The 15,470-nt window shown below is 56.1% G+C and overlaps 2 protein-coding genes across 15 annotated transcripts in view; one reads left to right on the plus strand and one right to left on the minus strand.

The window, feature by feature from the left end:
- The window catches only part of HDAC5 (histone deacetylase 5), a 36,752-nt gene extending 30,146 nt beyond the window's left edge, over positions 1–6,606 (plus strand). For 7 of the 12 annotated variants that reach the window (XM_032849073.1, XM_032849076.1, XM_032849069.1 and 4 more), the window contains 14 exons: positions 323–491; positions 1,094–1,227; positions 1,591–1,711; positions 2,135–2,184; positions 2,348–2,455; positions 2,846–2,901; positions 3,045–3,132; positions 4,314–4,433; positions 4,690–4,787; positions 4,965–5,083; positions 5,600–5,733; positions 6,019–6,103; positions 6,228–6,393; positions 6,485–6,606. In XM_032849073.1, the coding sequence (XP_032704964.1) occupies positions 323–491; positions 1,094–1,227; positions 1,591–1,711; positions 2,135–2,184; positions 2,348–2,455; positions 2,846–2,901; positions 3,045–3,132; positions 4,314–4,433; positions 4,690–4,787; positions 4,965–5,083; positions 5,600–5,733; positions 6,019–6,103; positions 6,228–6,393; positions 6,485–6,524 (1,488 nt within the window). In that variant the 3' untranslated portion in view covers positions 6,525–6,606. Of the gene's footprint in view, positions 1–322; positions 492–1,093; positions 1,228–1,590; positions 1,712–2,134; positions 2,185–2,347; positions 2,456–2,845; positions 2,902–3,044; positions 3,133–4,313; positions 4,434–4,689; positions 4,788–4,964; positions 5,084–5,599; positions 5,734–6,018; positions 6,104–6,227; positions 6,398–6,484 lie in introns of those variants that run through there. The other 5 variants (XM_032849071.1, XM_032849074.1, XM_032849075.1 and 2 more) reach the window with 3 other exon arrangements.
- A 1,953-nt stretch (positions 6,607–8,559) lies between these two features.
- Positions 8,560–13,269, minus strand: G6PC3 (glucose-6-phosphatase catalytic subunit 3). 3 transcript variants are annotated; one of them, XM_032849082.1, is made up of 7 exons: positions 13,019–13,087; positions 12,592–12,843; positions 10,600–10,706; positions 10,092–10,182; positions 9,790–9,908; positions 9,459–9,600; positions 8,560–9,227 (listed from the first exon to the last, which is right to left on the minus strand). In XM_032849082.1, the coding sequence occupies exons 2-7, from the start codon at positions 12,807–12,809 to the stop codon at positions 8,864–8,866; spliced, it is 1,041 nt and encodes a 346-aa protein (XP_032704973.1). In that variant the 5' UTR covers positions 12,810–12,843; positions 13,019–13,087; the 3' UTR covers positions 8,560–8,863. The 3 variants fall into 3 exon arrangements, with proteins under 3 accessions (XP_032704973.1, XP_032704972.1, XP_032704974.1); XM_032849081.1 differs by lacking the exon at positions 12,592–12,843 and having other exon boundaries at positions 13,019–13,269; XM_032849083.1 differs by lacking the exons at positions 9,790–9,908; positions 13,019–13,087 and having other exon boundaries at positions 9,110–9,227; positions 12,592–12,990.
- Positions 13,270–15,470: the final 2,201 nt, after the last annotated feature.

Genomic DNA, 15,470 nt, shown 5'->3' on the forward strand with positions numbered 1-15,470 from the left:
CTGTTACTCCCGTCTGCCCCACACCTAGCAGCACTCCATTCACTGCGGACAGCGCTGAGCCCTCCCGGCCTGAGTCATCCTGCCCCCTCCCACACCCCCGTCTCTCCTGCCTCTTACCTCAGTGCTACTCTGGCTGACTCATCACGTCCCCCCGCCCCCCCACCTCCTGGGAGGTGGCAGTGGTGAAGGCTGCAGTGCCTCCTGTTTCTGGTGGGAGGAGATGGGGAGCCGGTGTGGAAGAGAAGGGCTGGAACAGGGGGCCCCCCCGGGAGGCCCCAGGACACTTGTCTTCACTTTCATCTCCTGCCTGCGCTCCCCTGTGCAGGTGTTCTCCGACGCCCAGCAGCTGCAACCACTTCAGGTGTTCCAGGCGCCCCTCAGCCTGGCCACTGTGCCCCACCAGGCCCTGGGCCGCACCCAGTCCTCACCTGCTGCCCCTGGCGGCCTGAAAAGCCCCCCAGACCAGCCCGCCAAGCACCTCTTCACCACAGGTGAGCCCTGCCGCGCTAGTGGTCCTCCCTGCATGTGCCAGGAGCCTGTGCGTGCTACCCAGCCTCGTATGACCGGCTTAGGGACCACGGGATTTTTGTGCCATCATCACATAAGCCCTGGGTCCCTGGGTGCAGAGAAACTACTGTCTCAGTTGGGCCACGGCCTTCTCTGGGCCCTGTCCTCTCTGTGAGGTCAAAAGTGAGGCCTCAGTCCATCCCCGAGTGGACTGGGCTCTGAGGGGGCCCAGATGTCCGGGGATGGTCTGACCCCATCAGTGGGGTATCGGGAGTTGGGGGCGTGGCACACATGGGCTGTGACAGAAGGGGCAAAAGGAGGCCGTGCCCCACATGGGGTGCAGTGCTGAGAGCATGGTAGGCAGAAATCAAAACCAGTGGGGGTTTTGGCTGCAGCTTGAGGAGCGGGGAGGCTTTTGATGGGCAGTAACAGGTGAAGGGGACCACAGGCGGAGATAAGAGGGGCAGGGTGGCTGGGGGGCAGGGTGTGAGGAGGTCCCTGGGACAGGGCAGGCTGGGGGGAGCCCAGGGAGCCCTGCCGATGGTGGCCGCAGCTAGCTGGGCTGACAGGTGCATGTGCGGCCCAGGTGTGGTCTACGACACGTTCATGCTGAAGCACCAGTGCATGTGTGGGAACACACACGTGCACCCTGAGCACGCCGGCCGGATCCAGAGCATCTGGTCGAGGCTGCAGGAGACGGGCCTGCTTAGCAAGTGTGAGGTAAGGGAGCCCTTCCTTCTTCCATCCCCCAGCCCAGACCCAGCCAAAGCCCTTGTGTCTCCCCGTCCACGAAGCCTCTCTCTGTGTCATCTTCATCCTTTGTTCAACCCCTGACCTCAGGGTCAGTCCCCTTAGCCACCTCTCCGTTCCTTCCCTCGCAGCCCGCTTTGCTGACTGGGGGCGGTCCTGGACCGGGGTGCCTAGGGGCCAGGGTGCACATTCACAAAAAGCCTTGGATTCTCTGAAGGCCAGAAAGTGGCTCCATGTGTCCCAGGCTGTGGGGCAGAGAGAGGGTGTGGGTCTCAGGGAGAGCTGGGCCTTCGGCGTGTCCCCTCACCAGCCTCCTCTGCTCTCCCTGCGCAGCGGATCCGGGGTCGCAAAGCCACACTGGACGAGATCCAGACGGTGCACTCTGAGTACCACACCCTGCTCTATGGGACCAGCCCCCTCAACCGACAGAAGCTGGACAGCAAGAAGCTGCTCGGTGAGCTGGCAGGCGGGGTCTGGGCTATGTCTACCGCCCTGCGGGGATAGGGAACTGTCAGGGTAGGGAGGTGGGTCCCCTAGGGCACAGGCCATCCCCTTGCTGCACTGCCCATCTCCAGGGTGCGTGTCTCCAGTCCACATAGACTATCACACGGGTGGGGTGCACTGCGGCTTGTAGAAGGGGGCAGGTCAGTGATAGGGGAGGGCTCTGCTCTTTTCCCTGATCATCCCCTTTTTCTTCTTACCATCTGCCCCAGAAGTAAGGTGTCCCCTCCCCAGAATAGGGCACAGACCTCTTCCAGCCGGTGTGGGCCACAGAGGCCTATCTTTTGCTTGGGTCTGGCCGCCTTTTTCAGGCATGGAGCTCGCCACCCTCTGCGGGCCCCAGCTTCCCAAGTAGCTCTGTCCCTCTTCTATGCAGGCCCCATCAGCCAGAAGATGTACGCCGTGCTGCCTTGTGGGGGCATTGGGGTGAGTAGGGTACCTGCTAATAGGGTGGGTGGGTGGCTCTCCCAGCTCTTGCCCTGCCTTTCCTGCCCACCATGGCTGCCGGGCCCACTGTCCAGGTGCCCACCCCCATTCTTGCCCTCCCCCTGCAGGGGGCACGCTGAAGCCTGCTCTCCTGCCCCCCCAGGTGGACAGTGACACTGTGTGGAATGAAATGCACTCCTCCAGTGCTGTGCGCATGGCAGTGGGCTGCCTGGTGGAGCTGGCTTTCAAGGTGGCCTCAGGAGAGCTCAAGGTGAGTGTGTGCCCAAGGCTGCGGCCCCCCTTGGCTTGGTCCTCGGGGGGAGGACAGGGACAACCTTGCCTTTCCCTAGAGCAAGGCACTGTCCCTGGGCGTCTTAACTATCAGTTGCCGGAGTCGGGGTGGGAGGTGCTAGCTCCTGGACCAGCAGGGAGGCGAGGGGTCAAGAGGGGACTGGGAAGGAGGCACAGGCATCTGATGCGCTCAGGGGTATCTCGAGGTCAGAGATGGTGCCTGCCGGCGCACGTGGCCTGTGGCTGTGTTCCTAGCATGAGGGTTCTCTTCCCTGCCTGGTTTATTTTTCCTCCTGTATCCACTCTCTCTGTGGCCACCTTGCCTGCCTGTCTGTTTATTGTCTCTGACCCTCCATCTGCACCTCTTCAGAATGGATTTGCCATCATCCGGCCCCCGGGACACCACGCGGAGGAGTCGACCGCCATGTGAGTGCCCCCGCACCAGACTCACTGCCCTCCCCCCTTCCCTTTTCCCTCCCAGCTGAGCTGATGTGTCTGTTTTGCTCCGGGAGCAAACATCTGCTACAGCTGACCTCCCCAACCGTTTTCTCCCCCTACCCGGCCACCAGGGGTTTCTGCTTCTTCAACTCTGTAGCCATCACAACCAAACTCCTGCAGCAGAAGCTGAACGTGGGCAAGGTTCTCATCGTGGACTGGGTAGGCAGTGGGCTGCTGGGGTCAGGGTCTGCCTTCAGGAGGGCCTCACCCCGACACTGCCTCTTCTTCCTCAGGAGCCCACACCACTGCTGGGCCTGAGGCCTTACCACAGCTCTTCCTGCGAGAGCATTCGCCCAGCCCTCCCATTCCCATGGGGCTCCCTCCTCACGAAGAGACTCGAAAGTGGTTTTAGCCCTGGTCCATCTTGGCCCCCACCTTGTAGCCTCAAGCAACTGAGATTTTCTACCTCGAATAGTATAGACCGTTACCAGCATTGCTAGAACCACTCTTCTTCTTCTTCTTTTTTTTTTAAGATTTATTTGTTTTAGAGAGAGTGAGTGTGCATGCCTGGTGGGAAGGGCAGGTGGAGGGAGAGGGAGAGAGAAATCCAAGTCGACTCTGTGCTGAGCATGAAGCTCCATGCGGGTCTTTATCTCACGACCCTGAGATCATGACCTGAGCTGAAACTAATAGTTTGGGCACTTAACAGGCTGCACCACCCAGGCGTCCCTGGAGCCACTCTTAATGCAGGGGGGTAGGGGGGTGGGGGGGGTGTCGGACTCTGCCGGGACACACAGTACTGCTCCTGGCCACATCGAGTAGTACAAACAAGTTTGGATGTGCATTTCTATAAATGGAGACCCTGAGCTGTTGGGTGACATAGCCACAGAGTCACATAGTTTGGGGTGTTGAGCCTGACGCGTGTGCTCCTGCTGCTGGGCACCGCTTCTCAAACCCCACCTCTCAGGGCAGCGGGAAAGGCACCCACCACTCCCAGTGACTGGGAAGTACCCAGGAGCAGTCGTCAGCAAAGACGACATCTCTTTGAAGCCCAGTTCTGGCTTAGAAGTTCATGGAAACGTTGGGTTCATCAGAATGTATCTGCTTTCAGTTCCTTACCAGCTCTAATGTTTCCTCCCAATTGTTGAGTGGAATGGGCTTGCAGGGAGGTCCACCATATGTATCCCGTGGCTTTGTGTCTCTGCACAGTGACCCACGGACCCCGGGTAGAGAAGCATGGGGTGATACCGTGGTGAACGGAACACGATGCCCTGTAGCCAGTGATGGGCTGTACCCCCTGAATTCACCATAGAGTGGAGGTGGGGGGGCAAGTGGAATTTTGACCTTTGGGGCCAGAGCCTGGGATTTTTTTTTCTGATGCTCCCATCCCTCCCCACTAGGACATTCACCACGGCAATGGCACCCAGCAAGCGTTTTATAATGACCCCTCTGTGCTCTACATCTCCTTGCATCGCTACGACAACGGGAACTTCTTTCCAGGCTCGGGGGCCCCTGAAGAGGTATGGTTCTTGGGCTCAAATGTGGGGCCCCTTGGGGAGGGGGCAGAACAGGACCTGGCAGGGAGCCCCAGAGGCCTGTGGTGGTGCTGGGTCCCCAGGGAGTCTGGGCTCCTAGTGGGAGGACCACACAGGCCAATTGCCCCTCCATGCAGAGCAGCGGTGAGTGGAGCAAGGGCTGGAATCAGGGCTGAGGGTGGGGGCGATGTCTGGGATCCCCAGGCAGTGAGAATAACCCCTGCCCCCACCGCGCTGCCAGGTTGGCGGAGGGCCGGGCGTGGGGTACAATGTGAACGTGGCATGGACGGGAGGTGTGGACCCCCCCATCGGAGACGTGGAGTACCTAACGGCCTTCAGGTGGGGACTGAGAAGGGCCAGGGGCGGGGTGGGAGCCCCCTGGGCCCTGCCATGGGAGGGGCAGAAGGCACTCAGTTTGGTGCGGGTGGAGGGGGTTGTCTCTGGGTGGGGACCAGAGCAAGGTGAGGCCTGGCCTAGCCACCAGCCCGGGTCAGCTTGGGCCCTCTCCTTTTGCAGGACAGTGGTGATGCCCATTGCCCACGAGTTCTCACCTGATGTGGTCCTGGTCTCTGCTGGGTTTGATGCTGTTGAGGGACACCTGTCTCCACTGGGTGGCTACTCTGTCACCGCCAGATGTGAGTGCTGAGGGATGGAGGGAGGCTGCGGAGCAGTGAGGACGGCGTTGAGTGGGGACACAGAGCAGGAAGGGACTGGTATTGCAGAGGCTGGGAGGATGGAAGCGGGGTGGGGGGGCAGGTCCAAGACTTGGAATCATCTTGGCAGGAGCCTCCTGCTCTCCCTCTGCCTGCTTTGGACTTGGGGACAAGCAGGTGGGTGTGGGGTAGCAGAGGGTACGTCTCCTCCCAGATCATAGGGATAGAGCTTGTTGATCCCTTGTGTTTCAGTGGTGCTCCTTGGGACATATAATTGGAATTTTTAAAAATCTCATCTGTTGTTTTATCTTTAATGGAGCATTCAGTCCATTGACATTAAATTTCATTATGGAGATGTATTGGGGCTTAAATCTGCCATCTTATTTTGTGCTATTTGTTCTACCTCTTGTGTTTATTTTCTCTTCTTCCTTACCTTCTCCTGTTTTGTTTTTTTTTGTTTTTTTTCTTTCTTCTTCCTCCCTTTACCCATCCCTAAAGGCTTTGGCCACTTGACCAGGCAGCTGATGACTCTGGCAGGGGGCCGGGTGGTGCTGGCCCTGGAGGGAGGCCACGACTTGACCGCCATCTGTGATGCCTCTGAGGCCTGTGTCTCGGCGCTGCTCAGTGTAGAGGTAAGGGGTACAGGGAGGCAGTGGGGGTGAGGGGCCAGGGAGAGGCTAGTAAGGGAGGGCCCCTTTCTTGATCAAGCAACACTGATCAAGAAGGTGGGAAGGTTTTCCTGGGTCCTAAAAAGACAGCTGCTGGCCAGGGAGGGCTTTCTGACCCAGGGTTCCTCCAGAAAGCTAGGTTCGCCCCTGTCATGGGAGATCTCTGGGGCTGAATGTGGGGTGTTTAGGGGACCAGACCCCACCCTGGCTCACTCCCCACCATGAGCCTTCTCTTCTTTCCCCTTCCAGCTGCAGCCCTTGGACGAGGCAGTCTTGCAACAAAAGCCCAACATCAACGCAGTGGCCACGCTAGAGAAAGTCATCGAGATCCAGAGTGCGTGAGATGAGGCTCAGACCTCAGCCGGCCAAGGGGGCAGAAGCTTACAGGCCTGCCAGGGCTGGGGTTGTAGTATGGGGCTCTCTGTCCTCCCTGACCCCTGCTTGCCCCTTGTCCATAGGCAAACACTGGAGCTGCGTCCAGAGGTTCGCCGCTGGTCTAGGCCGTTCCCTGCGGGAGGCCCAGGCAGGTGAGACGGAGGAGGCGGAGACTGTGAGCGCCATGGCCTTGCTGTCAGTGGGGGCCGAGCAGGCCCAGGCTGCTGCAGCCCGGGAGCACAGCCCCAGGTAAGCTTCCTTTCTGACTTCTGCCCTTGCCCAGGCTGGTGCCCCTACCTCAGTGCCCGCCCCCCCAATCACCCTGTGCTTGTTCCTCCAGGCCGCCAGAGGAGCCCATGGAGCAGGAGCCTGCCCTGTGATACCCTGGCCCCCATTCCTCTGGGCTTCATCATTGTGATTTTGTTTATTTTTTCTATTAAAAACAAAAAGTCACACATTCAACAACGTGTGCCGTGTGGGTCTCTCAGCCTTGCCCCCCTGCTCCTCCAAGCTGTCTTGGGCCTCGCCCTCAACTTCCCATAGCGTGGCCCATGTCTCCATTCTAGAAGTTTGCTTCCCCTGTAAGGCATGTGGGGGGGGTGCCCTTTCTAGCCCCTCATCCATGTTGTGTCCCATGCCCACTTTCCCGCAGGCTGTCCTTTTCCCCCTTGGAGCCTGGGCCAGTTTAAGGTGGGCATGGGGCCCAGATAGTACCGTCTGGTTTTGGGGTCTCCCTGACTGAACAGGGAACAGTAAGTTTGGTGCCTTGGCTTCAGTTGACTTGGGGGGAAATGCCTTAATTTCACCCTCCTTCTCTCTCCAACCTCAGGGGAAGATCTGGAAGGTTGCTTTACAGTGTAAGATACAGAGTGGAAGGGAGGTGGTCTCCCATCCTGCAGTTTCCCACCGTTTTCCCTCTTTGTCATCCTCACCATCTCTGCATAGACCCTGTTTCCCTCCTTTCTCCTGGCCTCAGCACTGAGGGGAGGGCTTTCTGCCCTAGGAGGTGGGCCTGTGGTCTGTGGGCCAGGCAATCTTACTTCACGCTTCTCCTGGCCTGTTTTCCGTTCCCAGGGGCTGGAGAGGGTCAGAGTGTGTGGGGAGAGATGGGGCGGGACTCCTAGGTTCTGAGGGACCGGGGGAGCTGCAGAACCAGGCCGCTCTCTGCCTTACTCTTTTGGCTTCCCTGGCCCTCTGCTGGCACAGCCTGGGGAGGGGAAGGTGATCCCTGCAGGGGGACTCCAGGCTGGTGAGAGACCCACTGCTGTTCAGGACCACATTACCCCAGCCATCCAGCAGGCCATGAGAAGGGTCAGTGGCCCACCTCCCTCCTGTGGCCTTTGACCCTGAAGCCCAGGGATGGTGAGGGTAGGGGTTCTAGAAGGGGCAAGGCCGGAACCCAGGAACCCAGGAGTCTGCCCTCAGCTATAGCTTCCCTTCCTCCTGGGCTTCCTCTGCTGGTCCCTAGCCCAAGGAAGCTAAGACAGAAGGAACTGAACAGCACCCTTTCTCTTTCCCGGGAGCCCAGCCTAGACCTCTGTTTCAGAGGTTGGGGAGCTCATAAGTCTTCTAGGGAATGCGGTCTAGCCTGTAGGAAACCAAAGATGGGAAGCAGTTCCTAGGGGGCTGAGTCTTCCTCCCTCTTCCTCCCAACACCACACATACTTTCTTTCCACTCCATCCTGAGGGCCTCACCTGTCTGTTTACATATTTATTATCCTAATGGGGGCCTGAGTAGGATTGAGGGAGCTAGGAGAGGGCCAGGAGTCCCACCACCATTGGCTCATTGTGTGCTGTGTCTTGTGTATTGTTAGTGTTCTAGATCCTCCTGGGGGATGAGGATGGGGCTAGGCCCAGTGTAGCAAGCCTCACCTTGTTGAGCCCCAGCTCCAGGCCCTTAACCCTCCTTCTCCCCATGGCTGGTCTGGTTCTCATGTAAACCCGCTCCTTGCTTTGTCTCCCTGGATATGGATTTCAGTTAAGTATTTTGTAATCTGTTACACTGTGTGTCCTTATGTAAATAAACTTGTTTCTGGCAGTGCCTTCTGGGGCTGTTTTCTCTCTTCTCTGGGCTTCCAAATGAAAGAGAGGTTCTCATTCCCCATCCTGGCCCAAAAAACTGCTCTGCTTTTCTCCAGTCCCTGGAGCAGCCAATTTAGGAAACAAGAGGCTGGGGTGGGAGGGAGCGGTGTCTCTGTCCTCAGAGGTTAGAGACAAGGTTTCACCAAACCTAGCCATAGCATTTCATGGGACCTCTCTTGTGGCCTAGGTGGTGATGCTGGGGAGAGGGCCCAGGCGGAAGGTCTCCGTGGAAACGGGTGTTGGGGGTGCAGAACAGGTGGCCTGGCAAGGTTCTCACTTGGACACACAGGCAAGATCAGTGGAAATGTGCGCATAGGCAAGAAAAAAATCCGGAAGTGTTCAAGGGCTTTATTGGGGCTGTTCTGAGCCCCTCACAGTGTTACAGGAGCCCATTGGTCTTGATGTTGCCTTAGCTCCCTGGGAGCTCAGAGGGGGAAGGCAGGACGACCAGCCTTTCTGGGAGGAGAGAAGGCCCTTCTCTGGGGCTAAGACCAGATGACGGAGCAGTGGGAGACTGAGGATGAGCAGGGCCTGCTGGGAGCTGGAAAGGGAATGGGGCTGCCTTCCGGAGTGTGGAGATCACGGAGTGTTGGCTTTTTGGGTGGGGGATGCAAATGGGAACAGGAGGCACTTGAAGTCAGGAAGAGCGGACGGGTGGTGTTTCGTGGGCACTGAACGTGTACACCACCCAGGGCACGAGGGCCAGGACCAGGCATGGCCACAGGGTGTACTTGAGGAAATTGAAGATGTAGAAAAGGCTGATCTGAGGGGGGTGGCCCAGCCAGTCCAGGGGGCCCAGCAGCCCCATGGCCAGCACAAGGCAGGCTATCTTCTGGCCATGTCCCATGTATGCCCGCCGTACCTGGGCATAGCAGGGAGAGTGCAGAGCGATGCCCAGACCCAGGGCGGCCCCCGAGTCGCGGCTCAGGGAGGCAAAGGGCCGGCTATCCACGTGCACCCACTCAGGCCGCTCACACCACTTGGAGGCCAGGCTGATGGACCTATGGGGAGGAGGGTCTTTGCCAGGAAAGATTCCCCTTGAAGCATGAGGGCCAATGGCTTTTAGCTCCTTTGGGGTCTACCCCCATGTTCTGCTGTGACCCAGGGAGAGTCTGTGTTTGTGAAAAGGAACGTGTCCCCTTTTAGCTACAGCAAACCAGGGACCTACCAAGGCCAGGTACAGGCGAAGCAGGACAGGCTCCAGCCTGCACAAGCTTCAGAGCAGGACTTACCAAGAAAGATCCAGGCCCAGTGTAAAGAGGGTCCAATAGATGAGGCTAGCACCCAGCAAGAGGGCCAGGGAGGTCAATCCGTAGAAGCTTAGCTCCCGCTCCGTGGGCACGCGGGGGGTCATGAGCCAGCCCAGGACAGCACCTAGAGAAGTGGGGTAACAGCAGCTTCAAGGGGTTTGGGATATGAGCCCCCTGAGCTGTAGGGCAGCTTGGCAAAATAGTCTGAGATGTAAGGGCACCTTGGGGTCCACTGTAGGAAGGGAAGATCCTATACCGGTCCTCCCACTGCCAGAGGCACCCCCAGGCCCACCCTGGGGCCCCAGCTGCTCACCAGTTATTAGGCCACCCAACACCTGATGAGGGAAATGTGCTAAGAGGAAGATCCGGGACAGGCCGACCGCCAATAGGAAGGTGCAGTAAGCCAGGCTGGGTATCATCCTTACCCAGTGGCTACAAAGAAAAGCAAATAGTTCAGGGGGTGTCCATACACAGCTCGGCTTCCCCCAGCACTCAGGCACTTCATGGTTTGACCAAATGCCCCAGGGCCCCCAGAACTCCAGCTCCCAGGCTGCCCTGCTGCTGGGTTTTTTGGATCCAGGGGTTGGGGGGATGGTAGGCCATGCTGAGGTGTACCTGTGGGTCCGCGTGGCCAGCTGGGAAGAGATGGCCGTCATGATGGGCCAGAGGGCGGCTCCTGTGATCATGCAGTGTCCAGAAGGGCTGCCTGCCAGGGGATCCAGAAGCTTGAGGTGAGAGCATGAGCGTGGAACTCAGGAGCCCCTAGTGATAGCTGAATGCAGTTGCCATTGCACACCTCCCCCTCACCCCCACCGCTGCCCCCGCCCCGCCCCACCTTGGTCCCTCTGCCTTGCAGCCTACTTCACCGCTGCCTGAGCCCACTGCTCTCAGGCTTCTGCTTTGCCCTGTGTCTCTTGGCTCTACTCAAAACAAGGTGGTTAGCTGCACTCTGGCCTGGGCGCTCCCCTCCCAGAATTCAACTCAGTCTTCCCGGGCTCTCTTTGTTCTCTGGCTCAGTAACGGAGGGGCTGGGTGTCTGGTTAGGCCACCCTGGCTGAAAAGCATTCTGAAACACTCACCAAACCCTAACCACACCAGGACAGGGAGGTTTGGGGCTTCCCACCTGGACCAGTTTCACAAGAAGAGGGGAACTGGTGAACCTGGGCTGGGGCCTGGCTGTAGTACCCAGACTCATGGACCCACCAAAAGGGCCTGTCTCCAAACAGAAACCTAGAAGAGAACAGATGCAAGATGACATTACACGCACATGCAGCCAGGGGAACAGGCGGGGAGCAGAAGGATGTTTCTGGAGAGCCTGCATGGTGGAGTCTGCAGGGGAGTCCAATTCTGTGCATTACCTTGCAGTGATTTTTTTTTTTTTTTTACTTTGGAAGAGAATGCACGCTATTTTTAAAGAAGTGATGAGGAGACAAGAGACCATGTGTGTGCACATGTGTGCAAGTGCGCACTCGGAAATGTTCATTAGTTCCACTCTTATCCCACTGCAGGGCCAGCCCTACTCTTCTCACTCCTAGTGAGCCCGGGACCTGCCTCTTTTGCTCCCAGACCCCTAGTGTCAGCTAGTGCCTCTTTTGCTCCCAGACCCAGATCCCAGCTCCCAGCAGTGTCCCTGCTTCTCCCTCTTCCTATTCCCCAAATTCCAGCCTCAATTACCTACATGTGAACTCCTTAGGTGGGTCTCCGGTGTTTGAAACCGGGAAAGGGAAATGGACAGAGGAAACTGAGAAAGAACACGGAGGACCAAAAGCTCAAGTTCCCCTGGCCTGGCAGGTGCTTCGCTGGACCCTGGGAAACAGCACACAGAAGAGGCTACGCTGCTGGGGCCAGAAAGAGAAAAGGTGGGAGAGCAGAAAAGATGCTGCTGGGGAGGGACACAAGAAAGGGAGCTGCCTCTCCTTGCCACCAGGTTCACACACCAGGTGCTCCAAACACACTTAGGAAATGAACAAGGGCTTTGTCCCGTGGGGGAGGGGCACTGAGCATGTCTACCCAACACAGCTCACACAGACTGAGCAGAGAGAGAAAGCAAAGCAAAGGGCAATTAGGCAAAAAGGAAATGGTGAGACCGTTGCTTTTCCCTTTTCAGGAGGGATGAAACTCTTGCAGAGAAGCGTGTAGGGGAGGGTAACTCCTATTTTGTTTTTCAGCAAGTCATTCCAGCCTGTTCAAATGTCTCCTCTGAACTCCCTTCCCTCCCCCAGGCAAGGCATCAGGCAACAGGGGATGAGGTGAATGGGGAGGAGCAGCTCATGCCCAGCGGGAGGCATAGCTCCCCTCTTCACCCCAGAGAGAACAGGTGGCACCAAGAGATAAGCCCTGGGGGCCCCACACACTTGCCTGGGATTCCCGGCTTCTAAGTCTGTGTGAGGAGCCCACTAGTAAACAGAGGAGAAGAGGAAGGAGCCAGTGTTTCCTGGGAGGCAGTGCTTTTCAAGTCTTACTAGGCACTCCAATTATCTGAGGTGTTTGATAAAATGCAGATTCTGATTCAGTAGCTCTGGCCTGAGGCTTGAGATCTTGCATTTCCAGCAAGTTTGTAAGGGCTTCCTAAGCTGCTGGTCCCGGTCCAGGAAATGCACCTTAATTCTCCAGCACCTTAGCAGCTATTGTGAAGCCTGGCACAAAACATGCTTCTTAGCAACTATGTCAAATAAATGAATGACTAGATGAATGAAAGGGGGAGCTGAGAAGCAGGACTTTTTGCTACTTAAGCCGCCCTAGCCTCTTCTTAAAATACAGATTCCCAACCCTTTCCCTGAAATTTCTAAGTCTGTATGTCTGAGGTGGGATGAGGTACTGCATTCTAAAGGTGCCTCTTAGGTGATTTCTCTGATCAGGCCTGTTTGAGAAATACGGGTTTAATGAGTAACATGGGGACTCCGAGGTCTGAGACCAAGATGCACAGTGATGCTCAAAGGAAAAAAGGGGACACGGGGTAGGGGAGAGGAGGTCTTAAGGCTATGGGTTCAGTGGGGCGGGTTGGCGGAGGAGGTCCGAGCCTTTAAAGGCACCTGCTTAGAGAGATCAGGGCTTGCCCAGGACTCAGGGCCCTTGGGGGTGGGGGGCCAGGGCGCCGAGGGCTTCGCTGTCTCACCACTTGAAGACGAGGTTGAGCCACTCGGTGATGAGGCTGATCCAGAGCACTGCGATGCCCACGCGGCGGGAAGCGTAGTAGGCCGCGGGGAAGTAGAACAGAAAGAGGCTCTTGGGATCGCCCAGAAAGGTGACCCAGAGCCACACGTTCTCCAACCAAGGCAGTTGGTTTTGCAGTGCCTCGGCCATCGCGATGCCCGCGCCCAGCGTGGACTCCATGACGACCCAGGGGCCGGCCGGGCGGGTTTATGCTCTAAGGCGGAAGCCGAGGAGTCTCGGAGACAAGGAAGCGGCTCCCCACGGCGGTCCAAAGCCCACCTCTCCGAGCCCCCGGCTCCGCCCCCTGCCCGCGGCCGGCGCAGAGCCCCGCCTCCTGCCCCGCCCCTCAGCAGTCCCAGACTCGCGCGAGCCGGGCCTTTAGCCGGTACCGTTTCCTCCAGTGCTCTTCCCGGGCCTTCCTTTCTACTGGGCAGCGCAGGGGACAAATCTTTGCGAAGGCGTTTCCGCAGAGCCCCACGTGGCCGCTGTTGCCGGCACGTGGGCATTGGGCGCAGAGGCGGCTGTCGCTGCTGTTCCGGGTCAAAGGAAGGACTGCCTTGCGGGTCGGCGACGCGCCCTGGGTTCTCGCTTTGCCGCTGCGAGATGGATGTATTATCACCGACATGTGGATTCATTCCATACCAGACCTCTTTTCTCCGGTACCGCTACCCTCCAGAGATATTCTGAGATTTCATGAAGAGAAGGCTACGGGCACTGCTTCATTGGCGGAGCCAGGCATGGCCGGTCAGCGCTGAAGCGGGACCTTAAATTTACATACACCTCTAATCAGACCATGCTCTTCTCCCCCAGCCCAAGAATCTTCCGCCCAAATTCATCCGTTATTGATTTGGAAGCTGACAGATAAGCCTCTTAATTTTGAGGAGTCTTCCCTAAACACTTGCGAATTCTTACACGTAGCAGTCTAAGTCACACTTCCTCCCACTTCTAAGCTTGCTTTACCTCCCTCCTTCCATTTCTTTGCCTTCCAAAACCCCGATGGGCAGGTAAAACCGTGAGGTAGTAGCTGGGTTGGTATGGGAAGAGGAGGGGCACACACCCACGACAAAATTTGGAATAATCTTCTCGAGGAACACACACACAAAATAGAAACCTCAGCTATTCTAGGCGAGGTTCTGCCTAGAGGCAGAGCTGGGGTGGGAGGAGACTGTTGAGTGGCTCCCCAGTTCCTTCCTACCTCAAGCAACTTTTTTCTTGGAGAGTTTTCTGATGGGTGGATGAAATTGTGAATGTAAATATGGTTCTTGGAAAGAGATTAATTTCACTAATTAAAAAGGTGTGGGGAAGGGAAGCTGGATACAAATGTCATTTCACTTCCTTGCTATATGTTTTTGGTTGCCCCAAGGAGAAAGCCTACATTTTCTAGGTCTTTAAAAGTTTGCTCAGGCTCTACCAAGACAACCTTAACCAGCCTACCCCCACAACTCCATTTCATCATATCTCTGAACTACTTTATGTTCCTTGAAATCACCAGGCTCTCTCTCCCTTGAGATCATGCTTGTCTTTTAGGTCTCAGATTTTTTTCACTTCTTCCAGGAAGCTTTTCCTAACAGTACCTGACAGTCATATATATGAAAACCTATAATCACGCTGCCATATAAAAAGTGGAGCAGCAGTTACATGTGACTTGAGAGGGTCAGGCTTGAAAGTTCTCTGAAAAAACACAACTAAGAGGGAGCAGTATATTTATTCCTATTACAATGATCGTACTAATATACACCCCAAATCGGGAAGTTGATGTCTCTTGCAGGGCAAGGAAACACTTTGGAACTGTGTTCAGGTTAAGTAGGACCAGGGCTGGCCCTTTGCCTCTGTCTGGACTAGAGAAAGTTCAGCCTATTGTTAGTCAGACATTAGGCTCCAGAATTTCCATGGAGGGAGGGGCGGTAGGTGGATTAGGGACAGAAACTGGTGATGACAGGGCTTGAAAATTGCATCTTGCATGTTTAAACTTTCATGTATCAGATGGACACTAATGGGGGAGGGCCAAAACTCCTGCCCCAAGGCCACCTTTGTCACTACCGCTTCTCATTCCGCTTCTCATTCCTGCCCTTTGCCTGGCTTTCTAGAGGGGGCAAGATGGGAGATGGGGAAACATCTCAAGTTCCAAGGGTGATGGGTGATCATGGAGGAACAACAATTTATTAAAGACCTACTACATACCATTCATTTGTACACATCATCTCACTAAAAAATACTCTAGACGGCATTATTTAATATAGCAGAGCAGTAAATAGCACGGTCTTTGTAAGTAGCATTTGTCAGGTAGACCAAATCCTTTCTGACTGTGTGACCCCAGCCAAGTTCAGTCTAAGACTTTGGTTTCTTCCTCTGTAAAATGAAGGTGTTGATTCTTAGCCCAAAAGATTGTTGGGTTTTCAGTAAAATAGGGAAGAAATAAAGATTCAGGATCAGGTTTAGTAATTTGCTCAAGTTCATAGAACTTAGCAAGTGGCAGACCTAGGATTCCGATCCCAGTTTAGCTAATCCTATAAGCAATGTTCTTTCCACTACCACTTTATAACTGGGTATAATCATTTTGGGCAAGTTTCCTTAAGTCCTCTGGGCCTCACATTCCTCATATATAAAATACAGAGTTCATTCATTAAACTCTTGTGTCAAGGTGCGCACATACGTAAACAGCAGCTCCCTCCTCCTTCCCTTTTTCATTCCACGTAGGTCATTTATCTTTAACTTCCGAAATTGACTCTGCAAAGACTTTACCAAGTGGGCCCCCAGTTGCACAAACACACTTACTCAGATTCCCCTTTATTTCCTCTTCTTCCCTTTTCCACCTAGGCTCCCGCCCCACCCAGCGCGAGG

Source organism: Lontra canadensis, unplaced genomic scaffold (genome assembly GCF_010015895.1).
Source record: "Lontra canadensis isolate GAN:19392208 unplaced genomic scaffold, GSC_riverotter_1.0 scaffold218, whole genome shotgun sequence".
In the NCBI taxonomy this organism is placed as follows: Eukaryota; Metazoa; Chordata; class Mammalia; order Carnivora; family Mustelidae; genus Lontra; species Lontra canadensis.

Bases quoted from the DNA above. Each gene is read 5' to 3' on its own strand.
- G6PC3 (XM_032849081.1), bottom strand. From the start codon at position 13,254: ATGTCGGTGATAATACATCCATCTCGCAGCGGCAAAGCGAGAACCCAG. The intron at 10,707-13,018 runs GTACCGGCTAAA...GTTCTCTTCTAG, and splicing joins GAAGAGCACTGGAGGAAACG to GTTTCTGTTTGGAGACAGGC. The intron at 9,228-9,458 runs GTAAGTCCTGCT...TCCTCCCCATAG, and splicing joins CTGGGCCTGGATCTTTCTTG to GTCCATCAGCCTGGCCTCCA.